General features: G+C 45.3%; 1 protein-coding gene across 3 annotated transcripts in view; it reads left to right on the top strand.

The window, feature by feature from the left end:
• The window catches only part of grik2 (glutamate receptor, ionotropic, kainate 2), a 382659-nt gene that overhangs the window by 233817 nt on the left and 130986 nt on the right, over positions 1-17856 (top strand). For all 3 annotated transcript variants that reach the window (XM_024267614.2, XM_024267615.2, XM_036215863.1), the window contains one exon: positions 16310-16516. In XM_024267614.2, the coding sequence (XP_024123382.1) occupies positions 16310-16516 (207 nt within the window). The remainder of the gene's footprint in view (positions 1-16309; positions 16517-17856) is intronic.

Here is a 17856-nt window from a genome sequence, read left to right as displayed (position 1 = left end):
AAAGGCTGATGGCAGAGACGCCATCAATCGCTAAAGGGGTGGATGTAGAGGGCCTGTGGCTGGTGCTGTTGCACCTTTATTTTTCCTTTTTTACCCTCTTGGGACACTGTAGCTCTCATGCAATCTTCGCGGGCTTGCCCTTTTTGCTCAGTTTCCTCTGTTTTGTTACAAAGTAAGCAGCGTAGCAGTTTTGTCCTCTGAGTTTTTATATTTATTGTTTTTCTAATGTGAGTTTCCTCTGTTTTGTTACAAGAAAATAAAGAGCAACAAGGTCTGCCACAGATTTGAGGCGTCTGGTGCCTCTTCTTGGTGTGGACGTAGAAAGACAGGGCTACATAAGCCTCTGCTGACTTCCCATCATCCCTTTCTTTAACACTGTCTCCCACTGGCTAACATTTCCAGTGCAACAAAAATGGCGAGCAATATTGCAGCTACTCAGTAGTACAGTTTTGAGTTGGGTACCAGCTCAAACGAGGAAAACAAAGACATACATTAATCCATTTGTCTGCAAGTGGATGCATACGAGTAAGGCGGAGCAGAGAGACTTTGATCTGTTGATTGTAGCTTGTATGAAACAACTACAAGCTTTTTCAAACAGGATTTTTTTCCCTGCTCCCAATCAACAATAATTTTACTTTTTTTTCATCACTTTCATTGACTGTAAAAATACTGGACTTCTCGAGCCATGAGGCCCCCCCCCCCATTGGAAATGCATTACCTCCACTCCTCGTGAAAGTAGGCCACCGCTTTCACCGTCACTTCCTGAAACGGCTATAGCCATATTGCAAACGTCTGCCACCCATCTTCAGCGATTGGTCTGAGTCTCTGTGAGTCACGCCTCCACCACGAGACCGGAGGATGTAAACAGCTTCTACTTTAATAACGCCGGAGAATTGTACAAGTCATTGTTGAAGTCTCTGAGGGAGAACCATTCCAACATTTGATTCTGTCAGCGGTCCTTTTGGATTTACTTACATTTATTCCTTTTTGTCTAAAAGGAGCATTTGGGTGACGCCGCTGCAGAACGGCGCGCGCAGCAGCAGCTTGTCACTTCACATGTGCTGCCACGTTACAGTCTGATCACGTGAGAAGCGCGTTCAGTGGTATTTAAAATAAATAACCATCCCAACAAGTGAACAGCTGGATCTTTTTTCTGTTTGAAAATACGACCAGGTCCTTTCAAGTTTGTCTCGCGCTCCTCAGACGGCTGCGTCTAATTCAGGCTGCAAGCTGGAAAAGTGAAGAAGATGAATCTTTGGTTGGTGATTTTATGGAGGAGCGTATGATACGCAACTTATAATTTATAAGCTACAATCAAAACAGAGAAATAAAGAAAAACGAACGTTAAACAAACAAAAAAGTCCAAACACATAACCTCAGAGTGAAATCTATTTCTCCAGAGTAAATCCTCATCTAAAAATGTCGACAGCATGCGCCTCTTGTTGTTTTAAACTGCTGCATCGGTACATTCCATTGAGAAAAACAACAGTAGGACAATGATTGGTACATTGTTAAATTGTAAAGTAGGTGTTAAAAGGTCTTCACGGACTCATTGATGAAGTCTGCTCCCATTGGCTACCCGTCATCTGTCAATCAAACCCCCCACACGTTCCAGGTCAGACCCACAAACGCTTATTGAGCCATCTGATTGGTCAATTTATAACTCTAATAACTTGTGATAATGGAAAAAAAAATATTTTTAAAAAATTAGGATTAGAAAACAGAAGTTAAGCAGAAAGCAGCAGAGGAAGAATGATTATTCTGACATATAAAATGAGTGAGAAATAACTGTCTGTTTCTCAATGTAAGTCAATGGGACTTTGGTCTTTTTGCAACCCAGTGGTACTTCCTATATGGAACACGGAAGTAGGGGGGCTTGCTCAGTCCAGTAATTCTTATACAGTCTATGATAACTTTAGCTCATTTCTTGAGCTAAAAATGACATTATCAAAGCTGTTTGTTCTCTTGCTTAAACAGTCTAAAATGGTTCAGCAAATACACTGGATCCATCCATCCATCCACCCACCTATCTTCTTCCGTTCATCCAGTACTGGGTCGCAGAGGCAGCAGTCTCAGTGTCATGTCTGCAGTTTCGCTGACCTTGTTTGGCCAGGCTTCCGGTCGGAGTAATCACTTGAGATGCCGTTCACCTGCTACTGCCACCACTTAAGCTCTCTCCTATCCTCCATACTCCGCCGGAACGTCTCAGTTGTTTTCTGTTTACGTCCAGCAACGCATCGCTTCGGAAGGCAGCCGACTCTTCCCCACAAGTCCTCGCCTCTCGCCTCTCGCCACGACTCTTCTCCACGGCCCCCTCGTCTTTCGCCACGTCTCTTCGCCACGATTCCTCTCCACGGCTCCTCGTTCAACTCCTGCATCAAGACACGTCCTCTTCGCCGCTCTCGGATACCCTTTCCACCTCGCTGGAGGCTCTGCGGGATCCTGCGCCCCCTGCTGTCCGGAGGTCAAGACACGTCTTCTTCGCCGCTCTCGGACGCCTTTTCCCGCCTCGCCGGAGGCTCTGCGGGATCCAGCGCCCCTGCTGTCCGGAGGTGTCACAGCAGTGACTGACCACACACGAGACTCAAATAAACTGACTTTTTCCTCTTTACTCCTGAGTTTGCTCTTTTCGGCTGTCCTAGAAATAACCCTGACAGAACGTTCTGGCCATGACGGACCCGAAGGCAGCTCAGGAGTGGAAGACACGAGTGGAGACAGCTATGTGCACCTATCAGGCACAGCTGGGTGAGTTGTCTTCCGGGATAAAGGAGATCACCAAAAGACTCGACAGGGCTACAGTCTCAGCCAAGGTCCCTCCAGCTGACACCGGAGGTCGTCCTCCACACGTACCCCATACACATTCCCCTGAGAGATACAGTGGGGACCCAGAAACATGTCGGACTTTTTTGACCCAATGTGAGATCCAGTTTTCGCTACACTCCTCCTCTTTTTCCGATGAGGGGACCAAGGTGGCATTCGTCGTTTCCCTGCTGACTGGGCGAGCAGCCCAGTGAGCCACGGCTGAATGGTCACGGGGTTCTGCTGTGTGTTCCTCGTACCGGAACTTTTCTTCTGAATTGAGCAGGATTTTTGATCCAGCAGCACCCCGACAGGATGCAGCACAGCGGTTGTCCCGTTTACGCCAAGGGAGGGACTCCGTCGACGACTACGCCATAAAGTTCCGTACACTGGCAGCCGACAGTCGGTGGAATGACTACGCCCTGTTCGACATGTTTTACCAGGGGCTCTCTGAGCATGTGAAGGATGAACTGGCAGCCCGCGACCTACCTCGAGAAGTCAACGGACTTATCACCCTGGCTTCCCGTATCGACAGGCGGATCCGGGAGAGGAGAACGGAAAGACCACGGAGGACTGACCTTCACAGCCCTTCCCAACCACGTCCTCCTTCCCCCAGACAGTCACCATGGGCTCGTCATCCAGCGGATAAGGAGGAGCCAATGCAACTGGGTCGAACTCGTCTTTCCCAGGAGGAGAGAGAGAGACGCTTCAAGGATGGCCTGTGTTTATACTGTGGCTCTCCAGGTCATTTGATCCGTGCATGTACAGCAAAAGACCAGGCTCCACACGCAAGGAGGGGACCTTTGTGAGCTGTTCGTTGTCCTCCTCTGCTAAGTCCGGTCACCTGACCAGGGCTCGTTTCCACATCAAAGGAGGGGTGTATCCAGAGACTGTATTCATCGACTCCGGGTCAGACAGCAATTTCATGTCTGAGGATGTCGTGAAGAGCTGGGACATCAGAACCGTCCTCCTCCCTCAACCACTTCGGGTCAAGGCCATCGATGGACACCTGATCACAGTCAGCAGATCGGTCACGGAACCTATTAAGATGCAGATCGAGAACCATTATGAACTAATAAAATTCTATGTCATCAAAAGCACTGACTCACCCATTCTTTTGGGCTTAACCTGGTTAAAGGACCACAACCCTCACATTGATTGGTTGTCTGGAAGGGTCATGGGTTGGGGTTCAGGATGTCCTAACACCTGCCTTCGTGCTGTGGAGGCCGTGTCAACAGGACCTACTACCACTGTGGTGGAGACTTATCCTGATCTATCCAGGGTTCCAGCTGTGTACCATGATCTCAAGGAGGTGTTTAATAAAGTGAAGGCCTCTTCGTTGCCACCTCATCGTCCTTACGACTGCCCTATCGACCTGCTACCAGGTACGTCACCGCCAAGAGGTCGTGTATTTTCCTTGTCAGGCCCTGAGAGGACTGCTATGGAGAAATACATCCAAGAGTCACTATCGGCGGGCCTTATCCGTCCGTCTCCCTCACCAGCCGGTGCAGGCTTCTTCTTCGTCCAAAAGAAGGATGGGGGACTGCGGCCTTGCATCGACTACAGAGGCCTAAACCAGATCACCATCTACCACAGGTACTCCCTTCCTCTTAAGTCTTCTGCTTTTGACCTTCTCCAGGGGACCAAGGTCTTCACCAAACTGGACCTGCGCAATGCTTATCACCTGGTCAGGATGAGAGCCGGAGACGAATGGAAGACGGCCTTCAACACCCCCTCCGGTCATTTTGAGTATCTAGTCATGCCGTTTGGTCTTACCAACACACCTGCCGTTTTTCAGAACCTTGTTAATGATGTCCTGGGAGATATGATAAACAGATTCATTTTTGTCTACCTAGACGACATTCTCATCTTCTCTCATTCCATGGCCGAACACATTCGGCACGTTCGTGCTGTCCTCCGCCGACTGCTACAAAACCAACTGTACGTCAAGGCAGAGAAGTGCGACTTCCATGCTTCCACCACATCATTCTTGGGCATGGTTATCGCGGAGGGTAAGGTGAGGATGGACCCAAACAAAGTCCAAGCCGTCCTTAACTGGCCAGAACCCACTAACCGGAAACAACTCCAACGGTTTTTGGGTTTTGCCAATTTCTATCGACGGTTCATCAGAGACTACAGTCGTGTGGCTTCTCCATTACATGCCCTCACATCGTCAAAGAGACCCTTCGCTTGGACTCAGGCAACTGAAAAAGCCTTTCGGGAACTAAAAGACCTGTTCACCTCGGCTCCAGTGCTCACTACTCCTGATCCCACAAGACAGTTCATCGTCGAAGTGGATGCATCTGACATCGGCTTAGGCGCTGTGTTATCACAAAGATGTAGTGATGACCATAAGATTCACCCATGTGCCTTTTTCTCTTGCCGTCTGTCCAGGGCAGAGTCGAATTACGATGTTGGAGACAAGGAACTGCTGGCCATAAAAGAGGCACTAGGAGAGTGGCGCCACTGGTTGGAGGGGGCCACACTTCCGTTCACTGTTTACACTGACCACAAGAATCTAGAATACCTCAGATCTGCCAAGAGGATCAACTCTCGCCAAGCCCGATGGTCCCTCTTTTTCAATCGTTTCGATTTTACCTTGTCCTACAGGCCTGGGTCCAAGAACACTAAGGCAGATGCCCTGTCCAGGAGGGAAGAGGAACCGGCAACCACGTCTCCACCAGAGTTTATCCTGCCTCGATCTGCTAGACTGGCTGCACTCACCACAGACATTGAGGAGGAGGTAACGGTAGCTAATGTCAGAGCCGAAATTCCGTTTGCTTGTCCCACAGGATGCATCTATGTTCCCGAGACACTGAGGTCCAAGGTGTTAGACTGGTTCCATGCCTCTCGTCTGTTCTGTCACCCTTGCCGTAAGCGCACCCACGCACTTGTCAAACAAGGCTTCTGGTGGCCCACTCTAATGGAGGACGTCCGGGAGTATGTTTCTGCCTGCCCCGAGTGTGCTCAAGTCAAGACTACTAATCGTCCTCCTGCAGGATACCTCCATCCACTTCCGGTCCCCAGACGCCCATGGTCTCACATCTCCATGGATTTCGTCACTGGGCTGCCTCTCTCCGACGGTAATTCTGTTGTGTTAACCGTAGTGGACCGGTTTTCCAAAATGGTTCACTTCATTGCTCTCCCCAAACTTCCGTCGGCCAAAGAAACGGCTGAAGTCCTCCTCCAGCATGTGTTTCGCCTCCATGGCTTCCCCCGAGACAAAGTCTCAGACCGGGGGCCGCAGTTTACCTCCAGATTCTGGTCTGAGTTTTGCAGTCTCCTCAATGTCTCTGTCAGTTTGTCCTCTGGTTTCCATCCACAGTCTAACGGCCAGAGTGAGTGACTGAACCAACAACTGGAGACCTCCCTGCGGCTCCTATGTGGTCGCAACCCTTCGTCCTGGTCCAGTAACCTCGTCTGGGCGGAGTTCACCCATAACTCTCTCCCGTCTTCTGCCACCACACTGTCCCCTCTCCAGGTGGTGTACGGCAACCAACCTCCCCTGTTAAGCTCTCAGGAGGTGTCGGTGTCAGTTCCTTCTGCCCATGCTTCGGTCCGACGGTGCCAACGCGCTTGGAGGCAAGCGCGACAAGTGCTTCTGCGCACTGTCAAGGCTTATGGTGTTGCAGCCAACAAAAGATGGACTCGAGCACCTCTGTATCATGTCGGCCAAAAGGTATGGTTGTCCACAGCCGACCTACCCCTGCGAGTGGAAAACGGGAAACTGGCCCCCAAGTTCGTCGGACCCTTCCCTTTGGCAAAGGTGGTCAATCCTGTGGCTGTGAGGCTGCGCCTACCCAGACCTCTCCGTGTCCACCCTACATTTCATGTCTCCAGGGTCAAACCTGTCTGCTCCAGTCCTCTGGTACCTCCTGCTCGGCTCATCGATGGTGGTCCTGCCTACACCGTGCCCCGCCTCCTGCGTTCCCGTCGACGGGGGCGGGGGCTCCAGTACTTGGTGGACTGGGAGGGTTATGGTCCCGAAGAGCGTTCCTGGGTTCCGTCTCGCTTCATCCTGGACCCAGATCTCATCTCCCAGTTCCACCGTGAGCATCCCGATCAGCCTGGTCGACCGTCGGGTGCCGGTCGTTGAGGTGGGGGTACTGTCATGTCTGCAGCTGCTCTGACCTTGTTTGGCCAGGCTTCCGGTCGGAGTAATCACCTGAGATGCCGTTCACCTGCTACTGCCACTACTTAAGCTCTCTCCTATCCTCCACTCTCCGCCGGAACGTCTCAGTTGTTTTCTGTTTACGTCCAGCAACGCATCGCTTCGGAAGGCAGCCGACTCTTCCCCACGAGTCCTCGCCTCTCGCCTCTCTCCACGACTCTTCTCCACGGCCCCCTCATCTTTCGCCACGTCTCTTCGCCACGATTCCTCTCCACGGCTCCTCGTTCAACTCCTGCATCAAGGCACGTCTTCTTCGCCGCTCTCGGATACCCTTTCCACCTCGCTGGAGGCTCTGCGGGATCCAGCGCCCCCTGCTGTCCGGAGGTGTCACAGTAGTGACTGGCCACACACGAGAATCAAATAAACTGACTTTTTCCTCTTTACTCCTGAGTTTGCTCTTTTCGGCTGTCCTAGAAATAACCCTGACACTCAGCAAAGATGCCCAGACTTTCCTCTGTCCGGCCACTTCCTCCAGCTCCTTAGGGGGCATCTCAAGACATTCACAGGCCACCCAAGAGATGTGGTCTCACCAGTGTGTCCTGGGTCTTCTCCATGGACAGAGCCTTCAAAATGGTGCATTCTTAAGCAATGACTTTGCCCCATTTCTTTTATCCAAAAGGACGTTCTCAAAACTCCTTTGGTTATTCCTCCAAATAAGCCATCTCCTGCAGGACAACAGCATGGATCAGCAGCAAAACAGTTCATCTTTGCTCCAAAATTAAGTTCTTATATCGGTCAAAGTGTCGGTGCCCTCAAAATATGTCTTCTCTTTAGCTTTCTGTTGGTCCTGCAGACCAAAATGTTCAGACATTTTGTCATTAAGTCACATCACCATGAAAATGTTGATCCCTCATGTTGAGCTGACTGAAGATAAAAGTGATTCAAACTGAAAATGAGACTAGAAAATAAGAACACATTATGAACTCACACTGGCCAGGAGATTGTTGTGGTACATTTTCTCAGTCAGAACAAAAAGAAAAAGAAGTCAAATAACCTGAACAGTCAAAGATACTGTAATAAAACTCAAAGTACAGAAAGTGTTTTGCTAAATGGAAGTAACTCTGGTCGTATCTCTCCATTTTCTTATGCCTCTTCCCGCTGCCGTCGGACACAGATTCTCACTGGCATCACACTGAATCTCCTCCCTTTCAGTCCGATGAGGGAGGTAGCAACGTGTTCGCAGCAACGGACCACTGCACTGTTCTGCTGTGATCTCGTCACAAGCAGCATCCAGTGTTGGAGGAGAATTATTTGATTGTGAATTCACACAGAACTTCCACCTCCAAGCTGAAAAACTTCCTCCATAGCGTTGAGGAACGGCATGTGAGCCACTGCTTCACTCTAAACAGCTCAACAAATACAGACCTGCATGTAAAAACTGCTACCACAGCTCTTTCACTCCACATGTGTTTCTATTAGGGCTGTCAGATTTGTCGCGTTAAAAACGCATTAATCTGACACGTGCTTGACGCCGACAATTTTTTTGACGCATTAATCGCGGACTTTCTCATACGTGCCTTTCCATACCGTGCGCGGGCGTCCCCCCTTTAACTCACAGGCTGCTCTCACTAGATCACGGGCGGCTCTCCAACCTCCGAGCTGCTAGCTAAAACAGGCCCGGCGCTAGGACCTGGAGAGCTCCTGCACCCTAACCCGGCTCCGGTTCGCGTCCAGTACCACTAGTGATGGGTCGGTCGCGAACGAAACGGCTCTTTGAACCGGCTCTTTGAAGTGAACGACGGGAGCCGGCTCCTCGCTGGGAGCCGGAAGCCGTGTCTTTTCTCTCTCACTCCCTTTTTTTCTCCGCATGTCGCACGTGATTGGTCAATATGTGTTTGTGCCGTGAGTGTTGCGCTGAGCAGAGGAGGAGGGGCGGTAGTTACACTGACAGCAGCAACAACAGTAGCAAAGCACACACGGAGGGAAAGCCTCTCTCTCACTATCTCTATTTCATTTATTACTGCAGTTCAGCAGAGGAGGAAAAGATTTGGTCCTGACAAAAAATGAACATGAAAGTGTTATGGAAATTTTATTTTTGATGTTTTTTATTTTATTTTACTGAACGTTGATTGAAGTTTTGAATTAAATGCCCTTCACTTGCACTTGGGCTTTTGTTAGGCATTTTATGTTACAGCCTTTTATTGTTAAGAAAGTTTATCTCAATACAATGTTACAAAATAAAGTATTTCTGATGAAAACTATTAATTTTGTCATTCTTGTTTTCATAATTATTGTAGAACTGCTAAATTCCATGAAGCACACATTTTTTTCCTTAAAAAAAGGCCACATGTAAATTTGCGATTAATCGCGAGTTAACTCCAGACAAAATGCGATTAATCGCGATTAAAAATTTTAATCGCCTGACAGCTCTAGTTTCTATAAAACAGTACCCTGTAGAACAGGGGTTCCCAAACTTTTTCTTGTGAGGGCCACATAAGCGTTTTCTTCTCTGATGGGGGCCGGGGTTGGTTTGTAAACTAACAGAAAAAGTGAAGCAATCTAAACGTAAATATCTGTGCTTTTCCAGAAAGCTACACACAACCATAGTTTAACAATCTCTTTCTTTAATCTTCACAGAGACAATGAATCTCAAACAGTCCAAAAAGTAAACCAATAAATAGAGAATCCTCTCCTGTCATGATTCTTTTGAGACGTCAGAGAACTGCAGCTCCTCACACAGAGATCTTAGAACCATCGGGATCTATTGGCTCTTTAGGTCGTTTTGTTCTTTTATTTAACTTATCAATAACTGTAAACTCATGCAAAAAACGAATATCTGATGTAAAAAAAAATGTTTTATATTTATAAGTGTAAAATATGTTATTATTATGTTCAATTATGTTTATTTTCCTCCCAGATAAAATGTATAAAGCGCATGATAGAAATAAAAAACTATCATTTAAACAACACAAAAAACAACAACCACACCTGCTGTAGAGTTGTGTCATGCTCAGCAATACACTGTTGACTGTTGCAACAATGATGGTGTTGATGTTGGCATTGTCTTGCTGGATTATTGTGCAGATTTGTCTCAATGTGATGTCCTTATTTGCCATCGCTATCACCTTCACCTGTTGATCAAATTTCAAAAGGCGGTCACGGCTGAAGTCAGTGTCCGGTTGTTAGCCTCACTTTTGATGTTAAAGGGAACATTTTCATCACAAAGTTTAAACCAACTGTAAAAATTTTTCAGAGAAAAAAGATTAATCAAATAAAGTTGCTGATTAATGGAGGTTGTTTCTGGGGAAACTTGTAATGTGGACAGTTAAGATTTTTCCTATTGCAAAATTGGCACAGAAATATTCTTTCATGTTGAAAAGATATACACAATGAATTAAGGATTTTTATAAAAATAAAATATGATGCATCTTTTTTTTCCTGAAAGAAGATCAGTGTGGATTGAGTTCTTAGTTTTATAATTGCATTTGATCAGAGAAAAAAAAACTGTAATGTTGCCTTTATTTAAATCAGAAATAGCTTCTACAAAACAACTTTGTTTCATTGAATCTTCATCATCTACCAAAGAAAAATCAATATTTTCTTTTTTTTAAATACATTTAATGTAGTAGCATTTTCATTTAAAAAAAATTTTGTTTTTCAGAATATTAAACTCCATCTTTGGTCCCGTTTGGACCTGTACGTAAAAATAGTGTCTGACAGTAAACCGGTTTGCAGCCTGAAAAAGGTGGGGACCATCGGTTTAAGGAGTTGTTTAAACTTTTGGATTTATTATTTAATAGTTTGCAGATAAGCAAAGCATATGAAATTTCATAAATGGTATAAAACGTGCTCCAATGCTTAGAGGTTTGGAAAAATGTCAGGGTGGTTTGAGAATGTAATTTCTGTTTTAAGAAATAAGTCATTATGCAAAGAAAAAAACGGTACTAAAGAAATACTAAGAAGAGATGGATATCATCAATGCACTTCAAAGCATTTTGTTGAAGGAAAAGGATAGATAAGTAAAAACGGCCTGTTTTGTTTGCTGCTGTTATTTACCATTTTCTCAGAAATGCCTCATTGGCTGAAAATGGTTAAATACTTCGGAGCTGTAGGAAATCTTGTGGGATTTTTTTCTTTTGGTTGCAACCAGGGTAGTTGAACCATAAACAACACCTGCGTGGGGATTTTTTTTCTGATTTATTTGATGGAGAGATGGGGGGCACGGTGCAAGAACAGGTTTTAGGCGAACAGAGACAGATGGTTCATGGAGCTGTGGTTCAGAGGGGAAGGAGGAGGAGGAAGCAGGCATGGATGAGAGGAAGTGCGCTCAGCTGCTAAAGAGGCAGCAGCAGAGGGGAAGTAGAATGAAAAAAGACATTAGTAATCTCCACAGCTGTTCGTGTGGACAAAGAGCTTGTCTCTGTTCTAGCTCTGTGTGTTTGTGTCCGTTCATCAGTATCTCTTATCATACGATGAGAGAGAAAGAGGCGCCTGGGCGTGCCGCCAGCTTCCTGCAAGGACACCAGGATCCTTTTTTTGATGGTCACACCTCACTTTATTCCTACACATATCCCAGTATTGATGAGAGGAATACATTTATACACAAATAGAAAAGACAAACGCTCACAGATACAACTCCACATATAGAAATAAATACCTGCAGACAAACATGCGCACACACACAGATGGACGGCACAGCAGATCACTTCTTTCTTTACAGTCGAACCTGTATGATTGGGATCTCTGGACACCTGAATCTGGTGACCTTAGAGTTGCTACATGGTTTCATTTAGTCATGGAAAGTTAAAGCGCATGCTCCAGAACGTTCTGAAACTCCAGTGGAAACAGATGTGTTTCTTGCTACAGGCAAACTAGCAATTGCCTAGGGCCCCCACAGCACTGGGGGGAACCAAAGCTTTATGGTCACCCCCTTGTGAGTAGAATTCAAATGTTCAGTTTTTCCTGTGTTTAATGGTTTAAAAATAAGAGTTGGACATGCATAAATACCTCTGTCAGGACTCAGGCTGCCATGCCCCCGTTTGGCCACCAGAGGGAACCATCAGCAGAGTATTGACACTCCCTGTGCCATTACAACACTCAATATCCCATCAGCCTCTGCTCCCTCTTCCCAGGCTCTCCCAGCTGTTTCCCATCAGCTCATCACTACAGTATTTAGACAGTCACTGAGCTCTGCTCAGTGTGAGGTCTTGTTTTTTGCTCTGCAATCAGTCCAAGCGGTTATTCCATGCTCAATTCCTGTTACTCGACTCCTGCCTGTTTTTGACCACGTCTTGCCTTGTCCTTGCCTGTTTGTGTTCGCTATTAAAATGTGGATCCAAACGCCCCCGCCTCTTTGTTACAACCTGTGGCTGGTGTTTTTTTTACATTAATAGATCTTTGAACCAGGCTGTCACACAGTTAGTGACAAAGCCGCTGACGGTGTGTAATAACTGACAGCTACTGGTCCCGTTAGTGAGGGGATTAAAATAAAACAAACACTGCAACAACATGGAGTTATCCCAGTGGCGTGAAAAAAATAAGAAAAAAAAAAGTGATGAAGAAGCGTTGTTGATGTGGACTAGAAAGGTGGAGGTGAAGTGTCGTTTTTTAGCTAGTAGCTACTGTCGGACACCAGTGTTGTGCTAAGGTAGTTATGAATGACAAAAACTGAGTTTTGTTTGGCTAATTTAGTATACAAAATGTGATATATGAAGCTGATGTTGTGGAAGCATTTGCTAACGGACAACTGATAACTACTGACAAATGGAAGGATACAAAGTCTGGCAGGGACAACAAATTTGACACTTCATACTGTGTCTGATGTGTTTTTATTAAATTTAAGTGTGGGACTGAGATATGTATTATTTTACGTGTACATTTGTTGTTTTTATGCATTTGCTGGTTTATTAAAATAAGCATTTTTATAAATACTAAATCTCTTCTATTTATTGAGATAAAATGAATTGTATTCCACCAGCTGTTTCAAATCATCAGATTATTTCCAGGCTTCCTGGCCTGGAATTATAATTACATGAAAGGCAGCACTGTGGGGAATCTCATTTGACAAAATGAAAACTATTTCTTGTAGGGGATTTCTTTCTCTGTTTTTTTATGAGACTCACTCCAATGAAAATTGGGTTTTTGATGTTTTTAACATCTTCCTGTAGCATTTTTTGTGCTGATGGAGGACTTGTATAAAATATTTTCAAATAAAAACTGCATTCCTAGGTATTTCTTTATTCTAAAGGTGATGGGCCAGGAGCAAATTAAAAACCTGTGGTTTAAAAAAGCTCAGGTTTGTGACGCAGCAGCTGCCATGGGCAGGTCAAAGTCTGCCTTACCCGCTCTGTTCAGATGCCTCCAGACAAATAGATTCATTATCATCTTAGTTTCCCTCTTCTGGCCCGGGATCTGGCTCCAAATTGTACAGCTGGATAGCTAAGATATTTCTTGCAATTTTTTTTGCAATGTTAATGTTAGCTTGGGGTTGTAAAGTGCTATAAGCTAGTGTAAATGAAGGAAAGCTGTGAAATTAGGAGAGCTAATTTCTGCGCCAACAATCCCACCCACAACCCAGATGGGAATTTCTAATGAACGCCAGCAGCTCCACAGAAAATATGTCTACGTTTTTTTTAATTTTGGTTAAAAATTGCATGATCATGGTTAAAATAGCACTGTGAATTATTTTAAAATAGAAAATAATATAATCGGAGGGGGACAATAAACCATTTTGGTTTTTTGTTGTTGATAATCACAGTTTATTGGCCAATCATTTTAAAGGTTCCTACAAACAATGTTTACTTTATATTTTTTTTTTTTTTAACACAATTCAGCTTTTGCTGTTCATGGATTATTGGTGCATTTTTCCATGCTTTTTTAAAAGCACTGGAATGCCTGCTGCTGCCTGGAACAATGATTTGATATGAGAAATTTTTTCAGTGTTTCATATTTACATTAATTTAATTGTATCAATAGCATTTGCTACAAAATAATCATATTTTTATAATCTCTCAAAGCCATAGAGCAAAAACTATAATGGAGAACAACATTCATGTAATTGATTTATTTATTTTTTACCTTATCTTCATCATAGTCCGCTTTAGTGCCAAACATGGCCACAATCTCTGTTGTGAGGTTGGAGTAAGTTGTGAGGCGCAGTGCAGTCCTGAGGTGGGACAGAGACTTGAACCTCGGGTCCAGTGCAGTTGATCTATGAAGAGAATCTGGTAGATCAGGGGGATCAGTGTACCTGGGTTCCAGATCCTCTTTAATTGCAGGCTTGACATCTCTTGTGATGATGTAGTCTTCCTCTCTTGGGTCCAAGGATTGTAAAATCCTTGATTTCAGGGGTAGGATCATGGACACAGATGGTGCAGATTCTGTGCTCAATAGAGATGCAACCATTTTGAGGGGTTTGAGCACCTGAAGGACCTCTTCTGCCACTTTCACATCTTCTTCAGATAAGGTAATATCTCTGATGTTTTTTTGAGGACTGTCAGTAAGCGCTGAGAATTCAGCTGCCTGCTATTCAAGATAACGCTCCAGCATCTCATACGTGGAGTTCCATGTCGTTGGGACATCCTGTATGAGCTTGTGGATGAGCAGCTGAAGCATTTCTTGTTTGGTTTTCAGCAAATGGGCTGCTGTTGAGCTATGGTGGAAATATGAAGCCACCGTTCTGATCCTCCCAAGTAGACGGTCCATCTGGTTCCCTTTGGGATGCTAAATTGATGACATGGGTAAAGCATCCTATCTGAGGGCCCAGTCCTGCCTCATAAACTGCATTAACTTGGTTTCTGGCATTATCTGTGGTCACTGGAATGTTGACTTTGGGCCGTTCTAACTTCCACTCTGCTGCTGCTTCTGTCAGTACCTGCGCTAGATTGGAGCTGGTGTGACTCTCATAGAGAGGGCGTGTCTGCAGCACCGGGCTTCTCATCTCCCACTCTGATGTGATGAAGTGAGCAGTCACCGTCACGTAGCTTTTTGTTGCTCTAGATGTCCACCCGTCTGTGTTGAGAGCAACAAATCCTCCAACACTCTGTGTTTCTCCTATTCAGAAAGTTCTGGAACGATCTTTCTGCTGAAATGTGCGCGAGGGGATTTTGTACCGAGGCTCAAGTTCTTTTAACATATATTTAAATCCTTTGTTCTCCACGGGGGAGTATGGCCTCATATCTGACGCTATAAACACCTCGATGGATTTTGTTATCTTTTGAAACTGCTGTGATGTTACAGGGAAAGGCTGCTGAAATGCGGCAGGGATTAATCGCTGGGTTGCCTTTTTTTCCGTCGTTATGGTCAGTGACACCATCGGCTGATGTCGCTTCATGTGCGTAATCATGCTTGAACTATTACCATGTTGGTAAGACTTCCTCGCGCCCTCGTGCCGACAAACCATAACATCTCTGTCCACCAATCTTTTCCCACCGTCATCATAACTGACTGGAAAAGCAAAGTGCTCCCACACCATTGACTTGAATGATGCTGGGGGCCGCTCAGGTTCTTGCTCTCCTAGTCCTCTGCTCACTATGCTTGCTAACGCTATTTGATTTGCCTTGTGCACATGCGCAAACGGTCCTGCTCACATGAATAGACACCTGCTTTTTTTTTTCCACCAATCATCGCCTACCAGAATAAAATACACCCAATCCGCAGACCACGTGTGTCCCGAACCGTGGCTGCTGATCCGTACGGACCACGGATCATCCGTGATCCGTTACACCCCTAATGTTAAGCCTTCTGATTGGCTGTTGACCATTTCAGTTAATCTTGTTTGTGGTGTTTCTCATGTATGGTACAAGGTATGTTCAGCTTGCAAAGATCATTTTGAGTTTCATTCTATAATAATTCACATATTTTTATTATTATTTTTACAAAAAAATGAATTTTTAGAGTTTAAAGGAGAAGGGGAACCTGTGAGGGGTTCTACAGTCCTACACTCAGTCAACTGAGTCATCCATTCCCTTTACACATTTTCTAAAAACATATATAAATATCCTGTTGCTTCATTCAATCCGAGCGCAAAGCAACCCAGTGCTGAGTGTAATTAGGATCTGTAGGTGTATCTAACTGTACTCAAATCCATTCATCTTTCATTTGTACTCTTTAAGAAACACATTTTAATTATCTTATCATGTATTCATTGTTGTTTATTTGTAAGTATCTGGAATATCTACTGTACATTGTTTGAAAAGCAGGTCAGCAGGATTCTACCAGTTTATTAAGTTCAGAATTTTGAAATCATTTTTTTGGCCACTAGATCTCGCTGTAGTGAGTTGTTTCAAGCAATCCACTAGATCAAATCTTTTTTGCAAGAATTGTTTCAAATGATTTGATCCCCCAGTTGTTCCATATGTGCCATCTCTAGTTTCATTCCATCTCTCTTCTGTTTAACAGGAGGAGCCATACGTGATGTTCAAGAAGTCTGACACACCTCTTTCTGGCAACGAGCGCTTTGAAGGCTTCTGTATAGACCTGCTGAGAGAGCTGGCCAGCATTCTTGGCTTCACTTACGAGCTTCGTCTGGTGGAAGATGGAAAATATGGAGTGCAGGACGAGAATTCCGGCCAGTGGAACGGCATGGTCAGGGAGCTGATGGACCACGTGAGTCTCCACAAATTCCTTCTGTTGAGCTGTTACATTGATTCCAGTGAATCAGTGCTGAACATAAAATCAAATATAGATAAAATCAGATAATATTATTTATCAAAATTATAAAAAATCACATTTGTTTAAAAGTGGGTAAATATTTCTCTAAGGCACAGGTCTCAAACTGGCTGCCCGGGGGCCATTTGCAGCCCCAAAGTTCAATGTCTACTAAGCAATATGTTCTGCATGTCCACGCTTCTTTGATGAGAGCTTTGCGTTTGCTTTTGTTGCTGGATCTCAGAAAAGTCCTTAGCAGCAGTAGCTAGCATCGTTATCTCCTGTCATTTCACAGGACACAGAAGATATTGCTTAGTAATAATATTATTATTATTATTTTCTTTAGAGAATTTTGTGCGTACTCAGCCCAGATCAAGTATCGACTCCAATCCGCTTGATGAGTGCTACAATACGTCCTCAGAAATCGTGTCACCTCTTGATTGAGACGTTCAACCTGACCGTTAGACTGTGGGTGATAACCTGAAGAGAGACTCACGTTAATGTCCAAGCTTTTGCACATCTCTCTCTAGACCCGTGAGGTGAATTGGGGTCCACGGTCTGACACGATGTCTTCAGGTGGTCCGTAGTGGAGAAAGACATGAGTGAATAACTGCTCGGCGGTCTCCATGGCAGTGGGCAGCTTTGGCAATGGGATGAGACGACATGCTTTAGAAAAACGATCAATCACAGATAAAATTACAGTATTGCCTTTAGATCGTGGCAGATCAGTGATAAAGTCAATAGCGATGTGCGACCAAGGGCGTTGTGGAACGGGCAGAGGTTCTAGACATCCAGCAGGTAACTGACGTGGAGTTTTAGTCATTTGACAGGAAGAACAGTGGGTCACAAACTGGGCCACATCAGCCTGCATTGTGGGCCACCAGAATTAATTCTGCATGATAGTCTGTGTGGCGCTCATACCTGGATGTCCTGTGGCGGGTGTGTCATGCACTAGATGGAGCACACGGTCTCTGTGAGAGGTAGGAACATAAGTACGATCAGCCGGACAGGATGGTGGGGGCGCACAGGCATTGTTCAGCTCAACCAATTCAGTCATGATGTCCCACTGAATGGGAGCTAGAATAATGGAGTCAGGAACTACGGTTTCAGGCACCTGAATTTCCTCCACTGAAGGCTCATGCAGATGGAGAGGGCATCGGCCTTTCCATTTTTGGAGCCAGGTCGGTACGTGATCTGAAAGTTGAATCAGGAAAAGAACAGAGACCACTGGGCTTGACGCGCATTCAACCTCTTTGCGGACTTGACGTACTCTAGGTTCTTGTGGTCTGTCAGAACCG

The sequence above is a fragment of the Oryzias melastigma genome, linkage group LG16 (genome assembly GCF_002922805.2).
Source record: "Oryzias melastigma strain HK-1 linkage group LG16, ASM292280v2, whole genome shotgun sequence".
In the NCBI taxonomy this organism is placed as follows: domain Eukaryota; kingdom Metazoa; phylum Chordata; class Actinopteri; order Beloniformes; family Adrianichthyidae; genus Oryzias; species Oryzias melastigma.
This window is presented reverse-complemented; position numbering and strand designations above follow the sequence as displayed.